This window comes from Equus caballus, chromosome 24, assembly GCF_041296265.1.
Source record: "Equus caballus isolate H_3958 breed thoroughbred chromosome 24, TB-T2T, whole genome shotgun sequence".
Taxonomy (NCBI): Eukaryota; Metazoa; Chordata; class Mammalia; order Perissodactyla; family Equidae; genus Equus; species Equus caballus.
Window position 1 is genome coordinate 31910537 of NC_091707.1, and position 22905 is coordinate 31933441.

At 45.8% G+C, this 22905-nt stretch overlaps 2 protein-coding genes across 75 annotated transcripts in view; one reads left to right on the forward strand and one right to left on the reverse strand.

Moving 5' to 3' along the window:
• PAPLN (papilin, proteoglycan like sulfated glycoprotein) overlaps nt 1-11693 on the forward strand; it is a 43504-nt gene extending 31811 nt beyond the window's left edge. For 21 of the 25 annotated variants that reach the window (XM_070250044.1, XM_070250039.1, XM_070250045.1 and 18 more), the window contains 7 exons: nt 161-285; nt 579-732; nt 1407-1544; nt 2203-2330; nt 2446-2554; nt 5017-5183; nt 8677-11693. In XM_070250044.1, the coding sequence (XP_070106145.1) occupies nt 161-285; nt 579-732; nt 1407-1544; nt 2203-2330; nt 2446-2554; nt 5017-5183; nt 8677-8852 (997 nt within the window). In that variant the 3' untranslated portion in view covers nt 8853-11693. Of the gene's footprint in view, nt 1-160; nt 286-546; nt 733-1406; nt 1545-2202; nt 2331-2445; nt 2555-4963; nt 5184-8676 lie in introns of all 25 variants that reach the window. The other 4 variants (XR_011432205.1, XR_011432207.1, XR_011432206.1 and 1 more) reach the window with 3 other exon arrangements.
• NUMB (NUMB endocytic adaptor protein) overlaps nt 9991-22905 on the reverse strand; it is a 183548-nt gene continuing 170633 nt past the window's right edge. For 15 of the 50 annotated variants that reach the window (XM_023628060.2, XM_023628057.2, XM_023628061.2 and 12 more), the window contains 5 exons: nt 20400-20604; nt 18208-18498; nt 16440-16589; nt 13886-14032; nt 9991-12979 (listed from right to left, as the gene is read on the reverse strand). In XM_023628060.2, coding sequence (XP_023483828.1) covers nt 12264-12979; nt 13886-14032; nt 16440-16589; nt 18208-18498; nt 20400-20604 — 1509 coding nt within the window. In that variant the 3' untranslated portion in view covers nt 9991-12263. The remainder of the gene's footprint in view (nt 12980-13885; nt 14033-16439; nt 16590-18207; nt 18499-20399; nt 20605-22905) is intronic. The other 35 variants (XM_005605302.4, XM_005605300.4, XM_070250063.1 and 32 more) reach the window with 5 other exon arrangements.

A 22905-nucleotide genomic window follows, 5' to 3' on the forward strand; every position in this document is an offset into this window, starting at 1 on the left:
AACAGTCCTCCTCCTGTGGCAGCCCCTCTGATCTTCCCTGGGATGGGAGGGTGTGTGTGGGGCTATGGTCCCCTCTGATAGGAGCACTGGGGGCTGACAGAGGCTGGACTCATTGTTGTCCTCAGGAGCCCAGAGCTCAAGCCCCCATCTTATCATTTAGGCACAAGCTGCAGCCTGATGGCTCCCTGGTCATCAGCCCTCTGCGGGCAGAGGATGCTGGCACCTACAGCTGTGGCGGGACCAGGCCAGGCGCTGACTCTCAGAAGATCCAGCTTCAAATCACAGGTCTCTGTCCCACCCCACCTTCAGTGGGTTCTCATGGGCCCCAGGGTGGGAGGGACTGGCTGGGAGGGCCTGGGCTAGGGTGCCCCCACACTGTTGGGGGGGGGGGGCTAGGGTGCTTCCTTGGGCCAAGGCATCCTTGTAGCAGGGCCCATGCTCCAGTTGGGCTGGGGTGGCTGTCTTGACCCTTGTGGCTCTCATTTCTCCACATGTCCGCTGCCGGCCTCATGGCCTACCCTTTCCTCCACCCCCTTTTCCCCACAGCTCACCTCTTGCTTCTCCTGGCCTCATGACAGGGGGTGACATGGCTGTGCTGTCTGAGGCTGAGCTGAGGCACTTCCCTCAGACCAGGGACCCAGCCCAGGGCCGCAGTCCTCAGGACTCCAGCCTAGGGGGGGATGCTGAGGGCCTGGGGGCCACTTCCTCCTCACACCCATGGCCCACAACCAGGTAACAGTGCAGTAATACCATCCTGCTCTGAGTTTCCTTCCTGCCCAGAGGGCCAGGGTTGATGGAGGTCTCAGTGGGTGAGAGGAGGGGAGGTGAATGGGTCCCTGTCGCAGTGTGTGCTGTGAACAGGCATGCAGGCCGTGCTCAGGGTTCTGCTAACTGAGGACTAGAAAAACATGGCTCTCTGAGCTCAGCCTCTTGAGGAGGAAGGGGAGCCCTCCCCTCCACCCCAAGCAGAGGGGATGGTGCAGTTCCGCAGGCCCAGGACTCAGGCTGAGGGAAGGGAAGACACCTGGAGCTAGAGGGCCTGAGGTGGCCTGGAAGAAGGGTACAGTTTACGGTGACGATGCAGAGAGCTGGGGGTGCCCAAGTGAAGGACCTAGTGGCAGATGTGCAGGGTGGGGAGGAGACAGTTGGAGATTCTGGGTTGGGGGATGGAGGATAGTAGGGGGTAGGGGACAAAGTCAGAGGTGGCTTTTAGACTTTGCCCTAGGTAGTTGTTGATGATGTCTAACCAGAACAAAGCAGTGATTTTAGGAAGCTGAATCTGGCTGTGGAGGGAGAAGGGGGCTGTGACATGAGGCTTATCTAGGGGTCTGGTCCCCAGGGATGGATGGGAGTAGGGGAGGCAGCAGCAAGGGCTCCCTGATGGCTTTGGGGTGCTTGTTCTGCAGGCTGCATCTGGACCGGAACCAGCCTGGGGTGGTGGATGCCCATCCAGGCCAGCAGATCCGGTTGATTTGCCGTGCTGAGGGCTTCCCACCCCCAGCCATCGAGTGGCAGAGAGATGGGCAGCCCCTCTCTTCTCCCAGGTTTGTTCAGCTCTTCTCCTCACCCCACCCTGTGGGAGGCCACTGGGGGAGAGAGCTGCCAGGTGTCACTCCTCATCAGTCCTGAGCAGGACTTCTGGGGCTCCCGAGAGATAGGAGCTGCCAGGTGCAGGGCTCCTTGAGCAGACCAATATGTGGGTCTCTGGGCCTTTCCAGGGTGTGGTTAGTGGACAGAAGTAATAGACCAGCTAAGGGAGGAAATGCAGGCAGACACATTGCTGGCTGTAATCGTAATAGCTCACATTTATTGAGCCCATACTGAGTATGAGGCTTGTTCTCCATCGTACAATCTGCAGAAGAGCAACACTGAGGGAGGTGCTATTTCATCCCCGTTTTATACACACAAGCTTAACACCACACAGCTTCTAAGTGGCAGAACCAGGATTTGAGCCTACTAAATGAGTATACAGCAAAAACTAGAAACCCAAACCACAGTTATTTTGTATGAGAAAAACTGAAATGCTTTTATTGCCAGGCTTAAAAGCCAGGCATTTTCAAGTAAATGAGAGTGCCGGCAGCTGGAGGACCCTTTGGCCAGATCCCACTGAACAGCCGTTCCCCAGGAAAAGGAAGATGCTGCCCCTCTGTGCCCCTTGCTGGCCCCTTGGGCTGAAGCCCACTGACTATGTTTGGTCCCTAGACACCAGCTGCAACCTGATGGCTCTCTGGTTATCCGCCACGTAGCCGTGGAAGATGGTGGCTTCTATGCCTGTGTTGCTTTCAACGGGCAGGACCGAGACCAGCGATGGGTCCGGCTCAGAGTTCTGGGTAAGGTGGTAGTCCTGAGAGAAAGGGTGAGTGGGGCCAGTGGCCTTTGAGGTCAGGTGGCACAGGTGGGGCAGGATTGGTGTAGTGGCTGACAGCGTCTCCTCCTTGGGCCCAGGGGAGCTGACAATCACAGGGCTGCCCTCTACTGTGACAGTGCCGGAGGGTGACACAGCAAGGCTGCTGTGTGTGGTGGCAGGAGAAAATGTGAACATCAGATGGTCCAGGTAAGGCTCTATTCCAGGCAGGCCTGGTCCTCAGACCCTCATACCTGAGGTTGTACAGCCAAAACAGAGGTGGTCCACCTTTCTGCGGGAATGTTGCCATCATCACTGCCCCCAGCCCTCATTCTTTTACCCCTGCCTCCAGGCCTGATGCCAGGGAGGGGGCTGTGGCACCCTCACCCCTACTCAATGAGGCCCCATAGGACTGTGCTCTCTTCTGTTGGTTGGGCTACAACAGGGCTCTCAACCTCAGCACTACCGACATTTTGGACCCCGTAATTTGTGGTTGTTGGGGTTGTCCTGTGTGTTGTAGGATGTTTAACAGCATCTAGGCCATCTACCCACTACATGTCAGTAGTACTCCCAAGTCATGACAATAGAAGATGTCTCCAGACATTGCCAAATGTTCCCTGGGTGGCAAAATCTCCCTTAGGGTTGAGAACCACTGGGCTACACTCAGCTTTGGGGACCTCAGTGGTCTTTTACCCCAGATCAGTTGGCCTTTCGTTCATTCATCAAACATCTTTTTGCCCTCTTCCTCCTTTCAATGGGTAGGACTAGGCTAGGCCCTGAGAATCCTGGGGTCATCTGAGCCCCCAGGGTACGCCCAGGCAGATACCCCAGTGTCCCATGAGCTCCAGACGAGGTTTGCCCTAAGTGCTGGCTGAGCACGGAGCAGTGAGGCTGCCTCTTGCCTGGGAGAATCAAGGAAGGGGTGGCCATTGAGGTGACGTTGGCTGTGCCTTGAAGGCTGAGGAGAGGGAAAGATGTTCTTGGTCAAGCTCAAAGGTGAGTATTTGAGAGGTGATCCAGGAATGGAAGGGGCCTGTACACTGGAGGGGAGAGGTGATGGGCCTGTGGAGGTCGGGTGCCTCTGGCATGGCCCTGGTGCCAGGGGAGGGCAGCGGGGAAGCTCTGGAGGCTTTCCAGCTGGTGCTCTCCGTCCAGCCTGCCCTGATCAGGTCCTGGCTCTGATTATCCCACCAGGCCTGTATCTTCAACTTGGCCTCTCCTGGATCTTTCCAGCGGCAAACGTGCTAAGGAGCCCTCTCTTCAAAACAAAACCAGCATAAAGAATACCCTTCTCTGAGGCTGTATTTCCCTGCAGACCCTGCCCTTCTGTGGGGCTCCCCTTCACAGCAGAGCTGCCTATGTTGGTTGTCTTCACCTGTTCACTCATGGCTCAGCCCTTGTGCTGGGGCATCACACTCACCTTCTGCTCCAGGGATACAGCCCTGGCCAAGGCCACCAACTACCTTCCTGTTCCTAACTGCTCCAGGCACATCTCTGTCCTCACCTGACCTGCAGCCTCTTCCAGCTCACCTCTTGCTCCTGAAATACTCCCCTCCCTTGGCTACAGGAAACTGCTGTCTTCTGGTGTTCTTCCTGCTTCTCTGGCTGCTGCTTCCGTTTTCCCGGCTGGCTCATCTTCTCACACCCGTCCCTTAAAGGCTGGTGTACCTCAAGCTCTGTCCTTGGATCTTGATTTGTCTCTAACTTCACCTTGGGCAATCTTGCAGACACACAGTTTCTGGGACCATCCAGTGCTGACACTCCCTGGGTCCAGATCTCAAATCTGACACCTCCTGGTATCTCACAGGCACCTCAAATTCAAATGGTGGAAAATAACCTCACCATTTACCCTCATCCCTGCCTGGATCTCCCCATGTTGGAGGGGCACCACCACTACCCAAGCTAGAACCCTCTGTCATCCTTGATTTCTGCTCCCTCACCTCCCACATCTGACCTTCACTTTAGTCCCTTTATCTTACTGCCTGTGTCATCTACCAGGAGTGTACTAGTGCAGCAGCCACTTACCTGGTCTCTGCTTTCAGGCTTGTCACCCCCACCCCCCACTGCAGGCAGTGATCCTTTCAAAGTGCAAATATCGTGTCAGTCCCTTCTAAGCTTACACCCTTCCATTACCCCCACGACCCAGTCCAAACGCTTGACCAGAGCCATGTACACTTCCTCCCTCCCTCCCTCCCTCTCCTTGCTCCAGCCATGGCCTTCCTTTAAGCTCCTGAGTCCCCATGTTCTCCCTCTCTGTTGGCCACCCGCTGCCTCCTCCTCAGCAGAGAAGCCTTCCCTAAACACCCGCACCCCTACCCTGTGCCCGGGAGGCAGGGAGTGCTTCTGTCGTTCATCCAGCACAGGGCCTGCTTACGGCTACTTTTAAGACTCTTGTTAATGAAAAGTGACAGTGGGATTCCTTCGTGGATAAGAGGCAAGTTTACAATAACTTAGCTCAGTTGGTGTGAGTTCACCTCACTTTTGAGTTATTTTGCTTTGTTAATGTTCTATCTTTTTGGTACCCTGTCCTGTCTCTTCCTTGAGGTGTGGGTCATTTGTCCACAGGGAGGTAGTTGGCCCTGGAATAGTCTTTGATTATCTCCTCCCTCTGTCTCCCAGGGCCTGAAGACTAGAGGCCCTGGACAGCTCTCCCAGCATCCTCTCCCCTCCAGGAATGGGCTGCCGGTATGGGCTGATGGCCACCGTGTCCACCAGTCCCCCGATGGCACACTGCTGATCCACAACCTGCGGGCCAGGGATGAGGGCTCCTACACGTGCAGTGCCTACCGTGGAAGCCAGGCAGTCAGCCGCAGTACCGAGGTGAAGGTGGTCCCGCCGGGTAAGAGGCCTACCACAGGCATTTGCTTGTTCTCAAGGGCTGGCTGTGTGCTGCAGAGTGTGGGAGAGCGTGGGCTCTGCAGCCCAAGGGACTCTTGTCCAAGTCCTGGCTCACTCTGCCAGTTATTGGTAGTGTGACTTGGGCAAGGGACTTAACCTTCCTGAACCTCACTCTCCTTATCTGTACAGTGGACCACTCTACCACCTGATAGAGTTGTAGTGAGGATGAAGGAAATAATGTGTCTCCTGGGCACCTGGTAATAGCTTAATAAATATCATTATTTAGACTTACTGATTTTATTTTGAGAAATACAATTGATAGGAATTTCATTATAATACTTAAGGCAGACAGAACATTAAAAATCTGTCCATTTTAATCAGGGTGGCAAAGAGTGGTTCTATGATTGAAAAGTGCCTGTACGGCCATTTGACCAAATGAGCTGGGATTATTATCACCATCTTACAAATGAGACAGATCCCCAGAGCTTAAGTGATGTTTCTCTAAGTCACACAGCAAATTAGTGGCCAAGTTGGGACTAGGACTCAGGTCTTTTGACTCCTCATATTTAATATTCTTTTCATTAAACTATTACACCTGTAATAGTTGTAATGCAGGCAGAACTTTACCTGCGTTCTTCACTAATTTGATATTTTAGCCAGATATTCTCCAGCTCTTGCTCTTTGAGTTATGTCATATTTCAACCAATCTAAATAGCATATTGTAAGATGTGTAATTTTCATACTACTAAGAAAAAATGCTGTCAATTAACACAATGCTAAGAGATCGTCAATTAAGATGCATTCCAATTTGAGAGGTGTTAAAATATGAAAATAAGTACATCTCAGAACTGATGAAATAGACTGTAGTTTAATGTTCAAACTCTTAAGAGCTCTGTGGTTCAAATAAGCCAGAGCGGAAGCGGGAGGGGGAGCTGACTATCTGAATGGCAGGGTGGGCTGAGCAGCTGGTTCTCTTGGGACCTGACACAGAACTGGGGAAGAGTGAGCCAGGCCCCCCGTGTGCTGGTCTGCCTGGATGGTCACAGCTATCAGGGCTGCAGTGCTGTACCAAGAGCACTGTTACACTTGCAGGGGTGGGGGTGGGGAGTGCCGGGGGGAGGGGACGGCTGGCTATCTGCCTCCTGTCTGGCAGGCTGAGGGCGGGGACCAGCCAGTGCTAGAGGTTGAAGGGTCTGTGAGCTCCTTAGGACAGAAATTGGGACTTGAGTCCCCAGGGCCCAGCCCAGTGCATGGCATCACTAGTTGCTCAGATACTTGCTGACGGCGTGCACGTGTGCCTGACGGCATGACCCTGGCAAAAGCACCATAGCACAGGGGCTACTGTACACCTCTATCACATCTAGCATGTTGATCTCTTGTGTACATACTAACCATATTTACAAGACTTGAGACAAACCAGAATGCAGATTTACTGAGAAAGGGAGTGGTTAAGAGGACCCAGATGATTGTGTGATTAGCTATAGACGTATCTATGTGGGAAACCAAATTATAATCTGAAATTTGTTTGATGACAAAATCTGGTGAGGTTCCTGGTGATGTGTTGTCGGCTAAGCTGAAATGGTCTGATGTGACCTGCCTCCTGGACAGGCCACTATGGTCTCTCTCCCGCCCTCTGCTGGATGAGTGTTGCCAATCTTAGATAGATACCTTGGGGGCACCTTTCTTGACTAGAGGCTGTCTTCCTCTTCTCTTTAATTGTATTCATTCCATTGATCAGGCTGCAGATATCTGCTCTCACCTATTTATGCTATTTATTTTTTGTAGGGCTTCACTGCTTGAGGTTGCCTCACTTGGCCCTATTCATGGTTTGATGACATACTGAGGGGACTTGGGCTAGTCCTGGTGTAAAGGACATACTTCTACTGTGAGGACTTCTCAACCTTTTTGCCTAAAAGACTGGGGTGAGAAACAGAAAATACTGTAGGGATAAAACATAGGGCCCAGTCTCATTTTTCATCTGAGAAGGAAGGAGGCTAGGGAGCAAAAAAGCACTGTTAAGCACTCAAATTTTTGTTTTTTTTTTTAAAGATTTTATTTTTTCCCCTTTTTCTCCCCAAAGCCCCCCGGTACATAGTTGTATATTCTTTGTTGTGGGTCCTTTTTTTTTTTTAGTTGTGGCATGTGGGACGCTGCCTCAGCGTGGTCTGATGAGCAGTGCCATGTCCGCGCCCAGGATTCGAACCAACGAAACACTGGGCCGCCTGCAACGGAGCGCGCGAACTTAACCATTCGGCCACGGGGCCAGCCCCTTAAGCACTCAAATTTTAGCCATGGTTACTTTGTGCCCAAGGTACTATTATCATCTCCATTTCAGATGGGGAAACAGAGGCACAGAGAGCTTAAGTAACTTGCCCAAAGTCACCCAGTGATAAGTGGGAGAGCCAGGACTGTGCCCAGGCAGTCCGGCTCCAGATCTGTTGTGCTTAACAAGATGCTGAGCACCTCCTAACTCTGGGCCCGGGGCTGCAGAGGCTGAGATAAAGTTGATACTAAAATTACTGATTTTTTTAAACAATAGGCATAAATGGCTTGCTATTTATATGAATGTAGGAAGTTAGTACTCTTGTTATATTGATACATCAAAACTTTATAAAGTCATTTGCTGGTTAGGTATGGTATTTTTGTTGTATTTTGGGAGGAAGCAAGGGGAGAGAGGGTGAAAATGACTTTCCCTAGCCCCATGACATCTGACTTTAGGGAAGATGCTACTCAGGTCCAAGTCAAGCTGATGTAAGACCCCTTCCCGAAAGAAAAGGGAAGCTAACTAGATAAGGCCATCTCAACTCTAAGATGAAGCAGCAGAAGGAAACTCTCATAGGGATTTATGAAACACAGAAGCTCCTAGTAAATTCAGGGTGAAGGGGGCGGGGAGACCCAGTGCTTTGTGCTCAGTATAGGATTAGAGCCATGGTTCACAAGGCTGTTTTCCTATCACCTTGCCTAATACTCATTGCTTTCTCTGGGGAAAGTAGAAAAATTGGAAGGATGGGGAACTAAGTGACTAAGATAAGCTGGGATTATTAAAGGTCAGAGGAAAGCAACAGTGAGAGAGAGAAGACAAGACAGCTCTTGCCAACTCAAAATTTTACTTAGGGCTGATCCTACTCTCCTTCCCAATCCAGAGGCCAAGGCAGCTGACATTCAGCTCTTCAAGTCTCAATAGTAAGGATAGGGAGTTAACTTCAAGAGAAGTTTAATTGTCCAGTCAGTCAGTATTTGTGAGTCTGCGATGGGCTGTACCCTGGGCAGCAGCTGCAAGAGAACGGAGGGACCACTGCATGCTAAAATGGGGTTGACAATGAGTGGAAGCTGTGATCCCACATGTAGTTGTACACACAGGTGTTAAAAGGTTACGGAGTAACTCCACCTTTTTTGGAGTCTGGCAGTTATAGTGCTGCTTTCCTTTTAAGGAAATGAAATGGTAGGTGAGCATTTTCTCTCTTACCACTTTCTCTCTCCCTGTCGTTTTGCAGCACTGGCCGCCCAGCCGAGGGACCCTAGCAGGGAGTGCATCGACCAGCCGGAGCTGGCCAACTGTGATTTGATCCTGCAGGCCCAGCTCTGTGGCAATGAATATTACTCCAGCTTCTGCTGTGCCAGCTGTTCCCGTTTCCAGCCTCATGCCCAGCCCATCTGGCAGCAGGGATGAAGGCTAGCTCCAGCTCCAATTCTGAAACAACTAGTAGGGCTGGGAAGAAGGCAAGATAGATTCTTGGTCACCCCTCTCTGGCTGTCAGAGAGAGTTATCTTCTGGAGACAATGGCCCTTTCACACACACCCAACCCCTACCCAGTGTTTGGCCACAGCAGCAGCAGCCTCTCTCTGTAGTCCCCAGCAGTGTTTGCATCTCTGACATAACCACAGGTGGCTGCTGAGTTGTCAAGAAGAGGAATCTGTTTGGATAAGGACACCCTATACTTTCTAACTTCCCTCTATAATTTCTGATACACAGGATCAGTTCACCATGTTTTAAAGCAAGCTACCAGGGTTCTCACTTCATTTAAAGCTGGATGGGGAGGTGTGTAATGCTTTCAAAGTTAACACGTATCTCATAGGGGAATACCGGCTCCTGCTGTGTCAGGGAAGTATTCTTTGACCTCAGATGAGATCTAGTTCTAGCAAACAGTGGTCCATTGCTCCAGTCTCTCTCACCGTTCTAGGAAGTATAGCAATCAGCTTCAAATCCCATGTGTGTGTACAGTTAAAAGCACGATGTTTGTCAAAGCTCTCAGCAAAGTGGAATGTAATGTAAGGCTCAGCATAGGGACTTGGGATGAAAGAGCAGCAGTTGTATTATTATCTCAGCAAGAAAGAACTGGAAAACTCCTTACTGTCATCAGGAAGCTGCAGCCTGAAGCCCTCCTCCTGAGGCCGACATGCAGAACCTGGCTGTGAGGATCCTCTCAGACCTGTATTGAGCTGATGGGCCTGCTCTGTACAGTGACCAACGAGGAGCCTCTCCTCCTCAAGTAGGAATCTGTGAAGCAAAATGTTTGCTGCCAGATAAAAACCAAACTATTATTAAAAACAGCATCAGCAGGATGGGGGGACCAATGGAGGGAAGGGCAAATGTAATACCAGGGAAGTGGTTTCAGAAATGGTTTGTTGGAGGAAGTCGTTCTTCATCTCTCAGAACCTCCAACTCCTTGCTGTAAAATAAGAGGCCTGGATTCAATGAGCTTCTGAGTCCCTTTCCACTTGAACCTTCTACAAATTCTCCAGAGGGCTGGCTGGGCCTACTAACAGCGGTTATTCTCGGACACAGGAAAAACAGGCATTACAGGGACTAAGGCTCTGAAAAGTGACTTTTATTACCAACACACTGGCTGGAAGAGAGAAAACTGCATCATGGGTGAGTGACACTTCTTGGTCCACCTCTCATTCAACAAAGGAAACATGGGCCAGGGGCAGAGATCTTTTTTTCTTTCCATTTTAAAAAGTTTTGAGGAGCATCCCATTTCATTTACCATGGCTGGTTTTGCTATAGAAATTGGAAAATAAGGGCCACTTTCTTGGACTCCTCAGCCCTTTAATTAAACCTCTATTTGGTCAATTGGTGACATGCTTTGGAAGGTAAGTTTGAGATTAGCTCTTCTTAGAACTCGTCACAGAATAGTGTGCTAAGGTTAGAGGTGAGAGTAAAACTCAATCTAGATCAGTGGCTCTCAACCCTCTTCTATATTGGGAGCTTTTAAACAACCTGGGGTTCCACTCCCCAGAGATTCTGATTTAACTGGTCTGGAGTATGTGCTGGGCATGAGGATTTTAAAAGCTCCTCAAGTGATTCTAACATGTATTCAAGGTTGAGAATCGCTGCTCTAGCCCCAGACTTCTCAGAATGTGAATGTTGTTGAAATGCAGCCTGATTACTAGGTCTGGGGTGGGGCTGAGATTCTGTCTCTCTAACCAGCTCCTAGGAGAAGTCCATGCTGCTGTTCCAGACTACACTTTGAGCAACAGGAATCTGATGTTAGAGATGTGCTTAGGGTCAACCAAAGCCTAAAGAATGAATACCAATATGAATTTTAAGAATATAACACTCCCAAAAAAAGACTTTCTAGCCACCAAACTAGAGATTTGCAGCAGCAGTAGACTGGAGAGAGAACAAGACCAAAAAGAACTAAAAAAATTACATTTGCTAATAAAGCAAAGGGGAAAGAACAGCCCTGCATGAGCGAAAGCTTCTACCACGAACATTTATTTTTGTTAAAGCAGATTATAAATTCTCATCAGTACAAATATATATAACTCACATTTGATTGTAAGGCCAACGTTCAAAAGTAAAAATGAGATGGGATCTCACGTGTTACCAGAGGTCAAGTGGCTGCAACTGGCAATGGGATGTTTGCTCACCACGGGGAGGGTGAAGGACACACAGACAGACACACACACATAGCTAATAAAACCAGAATCTCCATCCCCACAAAACTTGTGGGGACAAAACTTAAAGGACAAACAAAACCCACCAAGACCCACATGACAAACCAACACAGTAACCTGCGTTCCTGTCTATGGATATGATTATGTCATTGTCACCTTAGTGTTAAAATAAAGGATTAACATAAGGAAACTGCAGCAATATATAAAAGAAAATACATAATCTCTATAGAGCATATTTAGATTGATTCCATTAAAATAATGACGTTAGAATTTCATTATAGGTTTAAAACCAGGAGAATACTGCTCTTTCATTTTCTTTATTTAAAACTACACCCTAGTGACTGTATTGGTCATAATCATGATTGTTGTTGCAAAGTGCTACTTACAATGAATGATACCACATAATTTGCTAGGGATCCCGTCTGCAACTTCCAGCCTTTCCTCTTTATCTTCAATAGGCATCAATGATAAAGCAATCTTATGTACAATTTCTTACAGCTAACCCTTTTACCTTTGGCAAGATTACTTACAACTCATACAACTTTTTAATATTGAGAACTATTTAAAATATTCTAAATGCATAAAAATAAAGATTTTTGGCTTTTTTGTATATATTTATAATATTCTTACTCAAAATGGAAGCTCAACTTAACCCCTAAAATATAGCTCTGCTGGGCAGCTGCCGATGAGCCCTCCTGGGAATTCTGGCAGTGCAGCCTGCCTCTCGTCCCAAGCCCAAGCACAGGCCACCCTGTTCTTGATCTCTAAGACAGGCCAGCACTGAGAGGAGGCAGGTGAATGGCCTGAAAAACAAAGGGAGATCATTTTGCTTCCTGTTGTGTTTTATATTCCAGTAAATGTGCTTTGAATACAGATTCCTGTTCAGATATGTCGCCTCTCTGTTGCCAGAGATTTGTAAGGGGCTGATGAGGGGAAAAGAGGGCAACATTTCTGTGACTTCTTTAACCTAACTGCAAGACAGCTCTTCTCTAGGAATGGTTTTCTCCAATTTTTTCACAATCAGCCCTCATTGCACTCTGTGCCTGGACTTGCTTCTTGGGGACCTTTGGGATTAGTGAAAAGTACACTGATGGGGAACACAAAGTCCCCTTTGCTCCTTTGACGTCCACCCCCTGCCCTTGCCTAAGTATGGACAAAATACATAAGCCATAGGGACTGCTTAAAGTTCAATTTCAAACGTCTTCTGTAAGTCACTGGAGAAAGGGTTGGTGGGAGAGGGGTTAGTACGCTGCTTGGACTTGCTTTCTAATGCAGCCCACTGGGCTTCGAAAGGATCCACCGGGCAGGTGCCTGCAGGAATCTCTGTGTGCTTGTCCCCTGAAGCCAACCTGCCATCATCTACACCATTGAAAGCGGCAGAACCGTTGAGGTGCTGAACAGGAGGCTTAAAGAAGGGACTGGCAGTAGCACTGCTTGTTTCATACTGAGGGAATGTCTGCTGCTTGACCAGGCTGGGAGACTGATGGGGGTGAGCAGCCTGAGGGTGGCCTGCAGTGCCAAACACGTTGGCTACCATCTGGGAGGGAGTGATGCCCACCACAGGCACATTAGGAGCTGGATAGGGCATCCCGTTGGCCACAGGATAGGACTGGGCAGGGACAAAGGCTGGCTGCAGGGGTGGGACCACACCCACTGGCACTGGCTGAGAGGTGAGGAATGCATTCCCTTGGAAAGGCGGTGCTGACTGGGAGATGGCAGTGGGTGGAGGAGGCTGGAGAACTGGCTGCAGAGGGGCAGCTGAGGCCTGGGGTTGCTGAGCCCGGACGCTCTTGGACACTTCTTCTAACCAGCGGTCGGCTTCAGAGGGAGTACGTCTGTGACCAGCCTGGAAGAGACCTGGAGAGGCAGCACCAGAAGATTGACCCCACTCAGTCCCTGGAATCAACAAAATGAAGAGACAAAAGAATCACAGTCATTAGGGGCTTCTTTTGTCACTTGATAACCTTGGTTATTTGAATGATCCTAATATGTGGAACAAGTCCCCCTAACTGGACATTTTGTGGTTTTGGTAGGTGAAAGGAAAGGCTCTATTACCAGCTGAGGAGGTTGTATAGTAGGACAAAGAGAATCTGTCAGACCACGCAGCTGTCTCAGCGACGCTAGAGAGCTGTCTAGATACAGCTCAACTGCATCAGACCAAGGCAGCTGGCAGGCATCAGAAACCATTCCCTGTGCCTGTTGCTCAACCATGGTACAAAAACCAGTTTGCACATATTCTGCAGGGCCTGAGGCGATTCACCTCCTGCTGTAGCAGAATGAAAAGAAAATAACCAGTGACTTGGTGCCATACTTGTGGCTCCTGCCTGGCTTCTAGATACATGTTGTCCTACTGGTGATCTGCCTTTATTACTACTTAAAATTTTTTGGTTTTATAGTTAATGTTCATTATAGAAAAACTAGAGAGTGCAGAAGAGCAAAAATAAAGTGCTTTTTGTAGCCCTTTTCATAGGCCTGCCATTGTAGGAGGAAGGGTCCCTTCTTCCTACAGGCATATCCATATATCTCCAAAGCCAGTGATGGACTCTCTCACGGTAGGGCCCAGGAATCTATACTTTATGAAAGCTCTATGGGTGGTTCTGTTCTATATTCCTAAGACCTATCAATCTAAACTTTTAGTTGCTCGCCTTCACTATCCCTTCTTAACAGTAGTTTATTTCCAGGAGGGAACCTACTTTTCTGAAAAAGACTCCTTTCTGGTTCCCAATCAGGTAAATGGCTGATTTTGAACCAGGGTCACTTATCTGATCCCAGAATCCTCACCACCATCTCTGGCCACCTTACCCGAACGTATGGCTGCAATTTCCTTGTTAGCAGCATCAGGGGCATGGGCCCAAGGGTTGGTTTCACGCACAGGCATTGCTACGGGTGCTAGAGCAGTATGGGCTGGCTTAGCAGCAAGCACATGGAAGGCTGAGTCAGTGCCATTAGCTACAATGGGAGCAGACAACATCAATGGAGTTAATTTGTGCAGGGTATACAGGCGACCCCTTGGTCCTGGGTCAGTCAGGCCAATGTGCAATACTGGTGGAACAGATAAGACAGAGAAGTTGGTGTTGGGATAACCAAGCCATCTTGCAATGGATACAAAAACCTTTTCGCAAAGAGAGAATTAGAGGTTGTAATTAAAATGGCTGTACTGATAAAGTCAAATGACTCTTCTAGGAAAATATGTGTATGGGGAGAGAGAGTAACAACTTTTCAAATTAACTTGAACAGAGCTGCTCCGTCTTACAAGTGGCAAAAATCTAACTATTCTATATGGCTTAGCCTTTGGAAAAATGATGTAAATAAAGCATTTCCCTCTTACATCAATTTTCTAAAAGATCAAATTACGCCAACAATAATAATGATTCCTGGGGAGGGCCCCGTGGTGTAGTGGTTAAGTTTGGTGTGCTCCGTTTCAGTGGTCTAGGTTCGTGGGTTTGGATCCTGGGCATGGACCTGCACCATTCGTTGTCCATGCTGAGGCAGTGACCCACATATAAAGTGGAAGAAGAATGGCACAGATGTTAGCTCAGGGCTAATCTTCCTCAGCAAAGAAAAAAAAATATATAAAATGATTCCTTATTATGTGCTAGGTGCTATGTTAATAGTACTTTAGTATGCATCATCTCATTTAATTCTCTCAAAAACCCCACAAGGCTGATATTAGCCCCATATTACTGATGAGAAATCAAACTTGGTATATGTTTTCATTTGCTTAATAAATTTGTAATTTGCTACAGAATTAATTTCCTCTCTATTTCTTGAAGATTTTTTTCCCCTCAGTAATATAATATCTCAAAGTACCTATCATTCTTTCCTTGTCTCTCTTTCTTAACTTCTCCTAACCCTTGCTCCTTTACTCCAGACAGCTATCCCATCAGCTTCTACTCCTGAGCCCAGCTCTCTACCATATTTAGTATGGAACAGACAAGCAGGCACCTCCCCCTGCCCTACGGTATAATCATTCCTTCTTTAGGACTGGGCAACCATGCTTATGGCATTGGTACTATTTACCCCAGGGCTTGTCTAAAAGACTAGCTCACCCATAGACTGGGAGCCCCTTAAAGGTAGGGAAAAGATTATGTTCTATTCAGTTTTGTAGACCTATTGCCTTATAAACAGGAATAGAGTCACTAGAATATAATAGGTACTATATTCAGAAAGACCTGGGTTTTAAATCCTGGCTGTGCAATTTGAGCAATTTACTTAACCTCTCTGAGCCTCATTTCCCTTATCTGTAATACCTACCTCAAAGGGTTGTTGTGGGGACTAAATGAGATGAGAAAATGCATGAGTCCTTACCATGATGTGGCAGCACTGTGCTAAGTGCTCAATAAATTGTGCCTATTATTATTGGTATTATAAATATTTTTTAGATGAAATGAAAAGAAATTTTGTGTACATGACTATAAAGTTTTGTTTTGTTTTAAAAAAAGGAGACTCCCTGGAGAAAAAGCATTTAGTACCTTCCTCCAATAGGGGTGGGGTACTGTCTCCATAGCAAAACTTTTTCTGAGCTCTCTCTTGAAGAAATGGCAATTATAGGAGTTCAAATTCTAAAAGTCTGTAATTTAAGTTATATAAACTCTTTGCTGACCTCTGAGTCAATACCAACTGTTAACTCAGTATCTCTGAAAACAACTTTTAGTAACTCTTCAATGCCACAAAGCCAAATATTAGGACACTTGTTATCGAACATGAAATGAACTAAGGAGCCAAAAGAAGTGCCTTTTTCTCTATGAGCCTCCCGTGACAGGGTGGAGACTAGGTGAGACCAGGGCTTCTCAGCTTCGGCACTACTGATATTTTGGGCTGGGTAATTCTTTGTTGTGAGCATGGCTGTCCTGTGCACTGAAGGATGTTTAGTATCATCCCTGGCTTCTACCCAAATGCCAGTAGCAGTCCCACAAACCCAAGTTGTAAAACTCAAAAATGTCTCCACACAATGAATGCCACATTTTCCCTGAGGGAGCAGAATCACCCTGGGGTTGAAAAGCACTGTGCTAAAGGAAGCCTAATGCTAGAACCAACTCACGACTGCTGCTTCTGGAGAACTGGCTGGAGCTCTGACCCGCAAGAATCAAGTGGCAAGTAAAGAAGTGGGTTGGGACTATAGAAGCTCCTAACAGAATGGTATGCAAGACAGGTAGGTACATGCAAAATGACGAAGACAGACATCTTAGGAAACAAGAAAGGAACAAAGCACAGACACACTGTCCAACAGGGAAATTAGTGAATCTGAGACATTATCAAACAGAGAAATTAAGGACTTACAGTTAGTGGTCAGCGTCAAAAAGTACAAAAAGTTTCAAAGAAAATAGCTAAGCAGGCTGAGATGAGAGGCACCAACCTTGAAAGGCAGGAGATTGTGGTGCCACAACTGTCACTGGTTTGGTCATTGGGGCGGATGAGAAGGGATCCTCGGAGGGTGTGCTGAAGGCATTGGTGATCTGTGAGCACAGGGAGCTGATACTCTCTGCTTCCCCTTCTACCTCTGGCACTGCAAGACAAACAGAAAATGGCTCTAGACTGAAAACCTGAACAATCCTGAAATGGAACAGTATGACACAGGTGGCATTTTATATTGCATCTCTTATTTGTGGAAAGAAAAGTCTCAACTGTCAGGTGGGGCTATAAAAGCAGCTTCAAAAATTTACTGTACATTATTTCATTGGCTTTTCAGATGAGAAGATATAAAATGTCAACAATTCATGTACTGAGGTCTATCTTCCTCCCTTGCAAATCCTCAGATTTCTTGATTTCGTCTCCTGGTAGCACTGTTGAGAACTTCGTGTTCTCTTTTTGTGCCAAGATGTTTGGTTAGCTAGATCTTTCTGGAAGACATCTGCAACCTGTTTGTCTTCCAGCTGGTTCCCAAGGCTGTGATCTGAGTTAAGTTCTGGAGCCATGTGGTAACTCTATCAGAAAATGGGTTAAAGTCAGGGGCACTAGTGGATGCTTAGTCCTCTTCTCTGTAATAAGCTATGACAATATCATCACTCTCATTTTTCTCCAAAGTACCAAATATATGAACTGTGATAACATGAAAAAGTGAACTGAGGTCCAGGACTCTAGAGGCTTTGTTCTTAGTATTGCCTCTGAGATACTTCTGTGTCACCGAGGAAGCTAATTATGTGTGCTGAACCTTTGTTTGCTCAACTGTGAAAAGAGAATAATAGTTTTTGCTTCCCATCTGCTCCAAAGGGAGACAGAAAACAAGGTACTTGAAGCATCTGGAGTTTCACTTTTTACAAGAGTTGAGAGCTGGAAAGACACTCAGTAATCATCTAGTCCAACTGTTCTTTTGGCCTAGTTTCATCCATCAAAAAAAGAATGTAACTCTGTACTTTTATACCACCATGAGTGGGAGTGCCCTATTGAGACAGAGCTTCCTCATATTCTGTTATAGCACTGGCTTGACATGCCTGAGTGAAGTAAACCAGAGCCCAATAAAAGCATTGACCAGATCAGACACTTCAGCTCCAGATCTTATGATGAGGATAGAGATACCAGGGCTACCTCAGCTGTACAGAGGCCACACAAAGGCCTGTGTGGCAGTTCTGAAAAGTAACGAATATGTGTGAGCAAGCCCACTGTCTCTGATGAACAACAGATCTTAGATTTATACAGGAGACCCGTTTAGAGTTTCCTCCCTATGGAGCCAACCAGCCACAAGGACAATGAGTACTTATCCATTTCTTCTGGTACATCTGACAGTATTCCTATTTAACTGAATGTGTTTCCAAGGACTTTTTAGTTAATTCCCTGCTGGGTCCCAAATGACAGAATAAGAATGGAAACGTGAGACTCTTGATATTTGGAAGCAGGCTGGTTGAGAGATAGTATACTTCCATCAGGACAAACCATGAACCTTGTAGCTCAGGCCAGGAATTCCCATCATGGCTCCGTTACCTATTTGTTGAAGAGAAATGAATGATTCACGTCCCTCTCCATGAACCTTAGTTTTCTCCCACTGGGAAATGATATAAGATATAGATAACCATGGACCAGCTTCAGAGAGAGGGGAGGCAAGTTTGATGGGATTAGTGTCTCCATGGGAAGTGATGATAATGCTTCAGTGCTAGAGCACCCAGTGAGTCATGTGGATGCTGCATTACCTGCATTTTTTATGGGGAAATCAGTCTTCCTCTGCATGGTGGAAGGCAACTCATTGATGCGCAGGGATAGTTGGCGTTTAAAGGGTGACATCTTCTGGCTAAGAGCAGGAAATCCTCGGAAAGAGCCTTGGCGAGCAAGTTGCTCAATCGGTGCATGCCGACGTGGGATGGCATGAGGATTGTTCATCTCCAGAGAAGCAGTGGCATCCGAAGTGGGAGAGGTGGGAGAGGACGGGGATGGGACAGTGTTGCCAGGGGCCACTGATGAACCAACTGTCTTATCTGTTTCAGCTCAAGAAAGTCAAAAGAAAGAGGACTTTAGCAATGTCTTCAAATAATTTGAACTTATATACCTAAGGAACTCAAAACTCCTCCTAGGTCATTCTGATTGTGATAAATCTCTACCCCCTCCCCTCACAATCCTCTGTAGGTGTCAGGACTCAAGCAACTTTGGCAGTTGCTGTGTGTGGCAAAGAGTATTATTTGGCGGTATTAAAGAATATGCTTAGAGTCTGAAAATCACTGAAGCATGCTAAATAATAGTTATATATATTACATTTTCTAATAAAAAAATAAAAATAGCATGGAGTTTTTTATTCTTTGGTATCCTAGCACAAATGTTTATAAGAAATGAAAAAAATCATAATAATTTAATTTCAAATAAAAACATATATTAGGGCCTGCCCCATAGCCGAGTGGTTAAGTTCACGTGCTCTGTTTTGGCGGTCTGGAGTTTGTCAGTTCAGATCCTGGGTGCAGACCTATGTACCACTCATCAAGCCATGCTGTGGCGGCATCCCACATGGAAGAACTAGAATGACCTGCAACTAGGATATAGAGCTAGGCAGTGGGGCTTTGGGTAGGAGAAAGAAAAAAAAAGGAAGACTGGCAACAGATGTTAGCTCAGGGTCAATCTTCCTCACTCCCCACCCTCCCCCCCGCCCCTGGCAAAAAACACAAAAACCAAAAACCACCCACACAAAAACAACATATATCTTCTTTTGGCTTAAGAATTACAGCTGTTTGGGTCATTATTAGATTAATGATCTAGGTAAAATGGCTACTTTAAAACTAAAAGAATAGAGTAAAAGATTAGAAAAAATATATTAATGTATATTTAAACTGAACTGTTTAATTCCACAGTATTGTTGTCTTCAACCCTAGCTATCCACAAGAATGCAAAGCATTTTCCCCAAACTCTATCACTTAGCTCTAAAATACACCCAAGCCAACTTTAGACAATAGGCTCTAGAGTAACCTGAATTCTTGTGCAGGCATTTCTGTTATGCTGCCACACCTGAAAAAACTCACATTCTGCAAAATCACACATTAAAATTAACAGGGCTACGGAAAAAGAGGGGCTAGCTTCTCAAAATCTATGGACATTTTTTTTACTTAAGCACGAAAAAACAGTAATAGTCTAATAAGAACAGTATCACTGTGAAATCTCTGCCTGCATTTGCACCCAGCATCACTGTCAGTTGATCCTTTGCAGCCTAAACCTGGGACTTGTACTTCTCCCTTCAAGACGTAGGTCCTTGGTAGTATTTGCTTCTCACAGAGATCAGAAGCCTCAGAATTAAAAATCCGTTCCAGGATGCAGACTTTCCCAATTTTGTTTTTAAACACAAGGAGTAATGTCTTTGCAACTTCTTCAACCTCACTCTCACCTTCTCCAGATAGTTTAATGTATGGAAAGAGTAAACACCTTTTTCTTTTTAAGAGAATTTAACATCTTTTCTTTTAAAGATTGGCACCTGAGCTAACATCTGTTTCCAATCTTTTGTTTTTCCCCTTCTTCTTCTCCCCAAAGCCCACCAGTACACAGTTGTATATTCTAGCTGTAGGTCCTTCTGGTTCTGCTTGTGGGATGTCACTTCAATATGGCTTGATGAACGGTGCCATGTCTGTGCCCAGGATCTGAACCGCCGAAACCCTGGACCGCTGAAGTGGAGTGTGCGAACTTAACCACTCGGCCATGGGGTGGGCCCCAGAGTAAATACTTTTGAAGCCACTAAACTAGCCACTCTAAAGGAAAGGACTTTGCTTAGATTTTCAGGTTTGTTCTTAAGGTCTTCATATATTGCTAAGAGTTCTCTTTGTGAGAAAGCTTGTGCTTGATAGCTTCCAAATATTAACTTGTTAAGAAAAACTGCTGAAGTAAACATACAGTGTAACAGAACAGATTGTACCTTTCTTGGCATCTTGGATTTGTTTCATAATCTCCTCTCTTTCTGCTTGCTCGGTAGCTGTTGTGACACGGAATGATCCTTCTCTGGTAAAAGTGGTTCGACTGGCATCAAAAGTAGCAGTCACTCCACATTCCTTCTCCCGCTTCTGCTTACGTTCTAGACAGGCCGCAAAAGCACAGCCTACTGCATGGCTCAATCTTTCACCCTGTACATAGCAGGAGGTTTGAAGAACTTTTTTAGAGTTACAGTACCAACAATTACAAATTAGCTTGGACCACAAATACGTCTGTTTTTAAACAAGGCAAAATGTTGGGAATTCCAGCTTAAAATCAGATTTTAATATATTAATATGCCAAATTAATTTATGTGAATAAATTACCTTAGGTAATACTTATAATACTTTACTGTAGCAGGCACTGGGTAAAGTGACCCTCAGCAACCTGTGCCTTTGTGAGCCGCCACTAAGACCTCCTTATCAGTTAGGCTCCCTCTGTCACTCACATTAGCTCTAGCTACCAGCGTAGAAGACACTGCTCAAGGTGCTAAGCCCTAACTCTTGACATGCAAACCTGTATTTGCTGTTTAGGGGAACATTTACCAAGCATTTCTAAGAAACCACTAGAAAGGCAGGGCAAATTTCAGGAACTTAAAGACAACATCAACATGTCTAGGAACAAAAGGAGCAAACTTTAAACTTTGGATAAATAAATACGACTCCACCAATGAGAAGGGATGAGGGCAAAGGAAAGTTTCACTTTCTCAGTCTCCCCTTTCTGAATGCTCCCTTGACCCCAGTGCTCCTCCCCTTTCTAGGCCTTCAGTGCTTTCAGGCTTTCCCCCATACATTCCCTATCTTCTAGCTGTACTCTAACTCCAGGTCTACCTCCCAACCACAAACAGGCAAAAGTTAAAGCATGCTTTCATCCACACTCTCTACTTATAAAGGAATCAAAAGATAGAACTGATTTGTGTGTGGGATGAGAGGGAGGCTTATATAAACTAAATATTGTTTTAACGATACAGTAGATTACCTAGAGTAAATTTAATAAATTCAATGGATTATTTTTACCAGAGTTATCTGTATTTTAAACCATATCCGTAATTGTGGAATAAAAAAGTTAGAGATGATATAATAATTGTTGGCACCATTAATAGTGAGAAGAGATATTTGAGAACAGGGAGCACTTTGTGGAGTTTTCAAAATCACACCACATAGGCAGCCGATCCAACATATGGCTCTGAGCAAGTAATTTCACTGGGCTTTATATGCCAATATTAGATATCATAAGGAGAGGTAATTCTGAAATGCTTTTTGTCCCTAAGATTTCACATGACCGCTTATCTGAAGACTGATAGACTTACTCTTTATAAATCCACATGAGTTTCCCTCTAATTTCTTAGTAGGATAATATAAGGCTAGTCATTGAAGCATGAAATACGAGAAAGTACCGAAAGAATCTTAGAACCATTTGCATTTGAACATAGCTCTATTACAAGGACAGAGCTATAGGCCAAGGAAGCTTATTATTTCTCCTAGGCCTAGGGCAGAACTTTTTGAAGACAGACCCCTTAAGCCCTACTCCAGACCCACTGAAGGAAAAACTTGGGGGTGGGGGGGAGCAATCTATTTCAACAAGTCCTTCAGTGATTCTGATGTAGGAGAACATTGGCCTGGGAGATTCAAACAGCCTGAAGGGCGATAATTTGACAATAAAACAATTTTAAAATTAATATAGGGGAACTCTTGAACTCTGGATTTTTTGAGTGTAGTGACAGCAAAATACACTGTTTTGTGGCTTAGCATCTGAAAGACAGAGGAAGAAAGCATAGTTTAGTTACTTCAATTCCTTCTCAAAGCACTTCTATCAAACCAAGGAGGAACAGCTTTAACACTATTAGCCACCATTTTTGGAGCAGTCACCACAGGCCAGACCCTATGCTAACAGTGCTTATATTCATTATCTAATTTAGTCTTCACAGCTGTTATCTCCATCTTATAGAAGTGGATACTAAGACTTAGAAAATATTAAGTAACTTGCCCCAAATCCCACAGCTAGCAAGAATCAGAATCAGGACTGGAACTTAGATCTGATTCAGAGCTATTTATACCACTGTCTCCAAGAGCTTTAAAAAAAACCTTTTTGTCAATTTTAGAGTAGGGCCACCACTTCCCTTCCAGGTTAAACCTTGGCAAGAGTTTATTGAGTTATAGCCTTCAGGAATATATTGCCGCCTTCTGTCTGGACTTTTAAAAATTCAGAAATTACACTCTCAATGCTATACTACAGTTGAGATCATCATGATCTAAGAGACTTGTCTTTCATGTCAATTTTGGGTAATTTATGTGAAGGATAATAGATTATTCTCTATTTTTAAACAAAACCAAAAAATGTTTCTATGTAACAATTTCTAGCATAGTTTATTGTACCATAATTTAGTACTTCTATTTTTTAATTCATTGAAAACATACTTCAACTCAGTTCTTTCATTTGTAGTAAAATCTCTT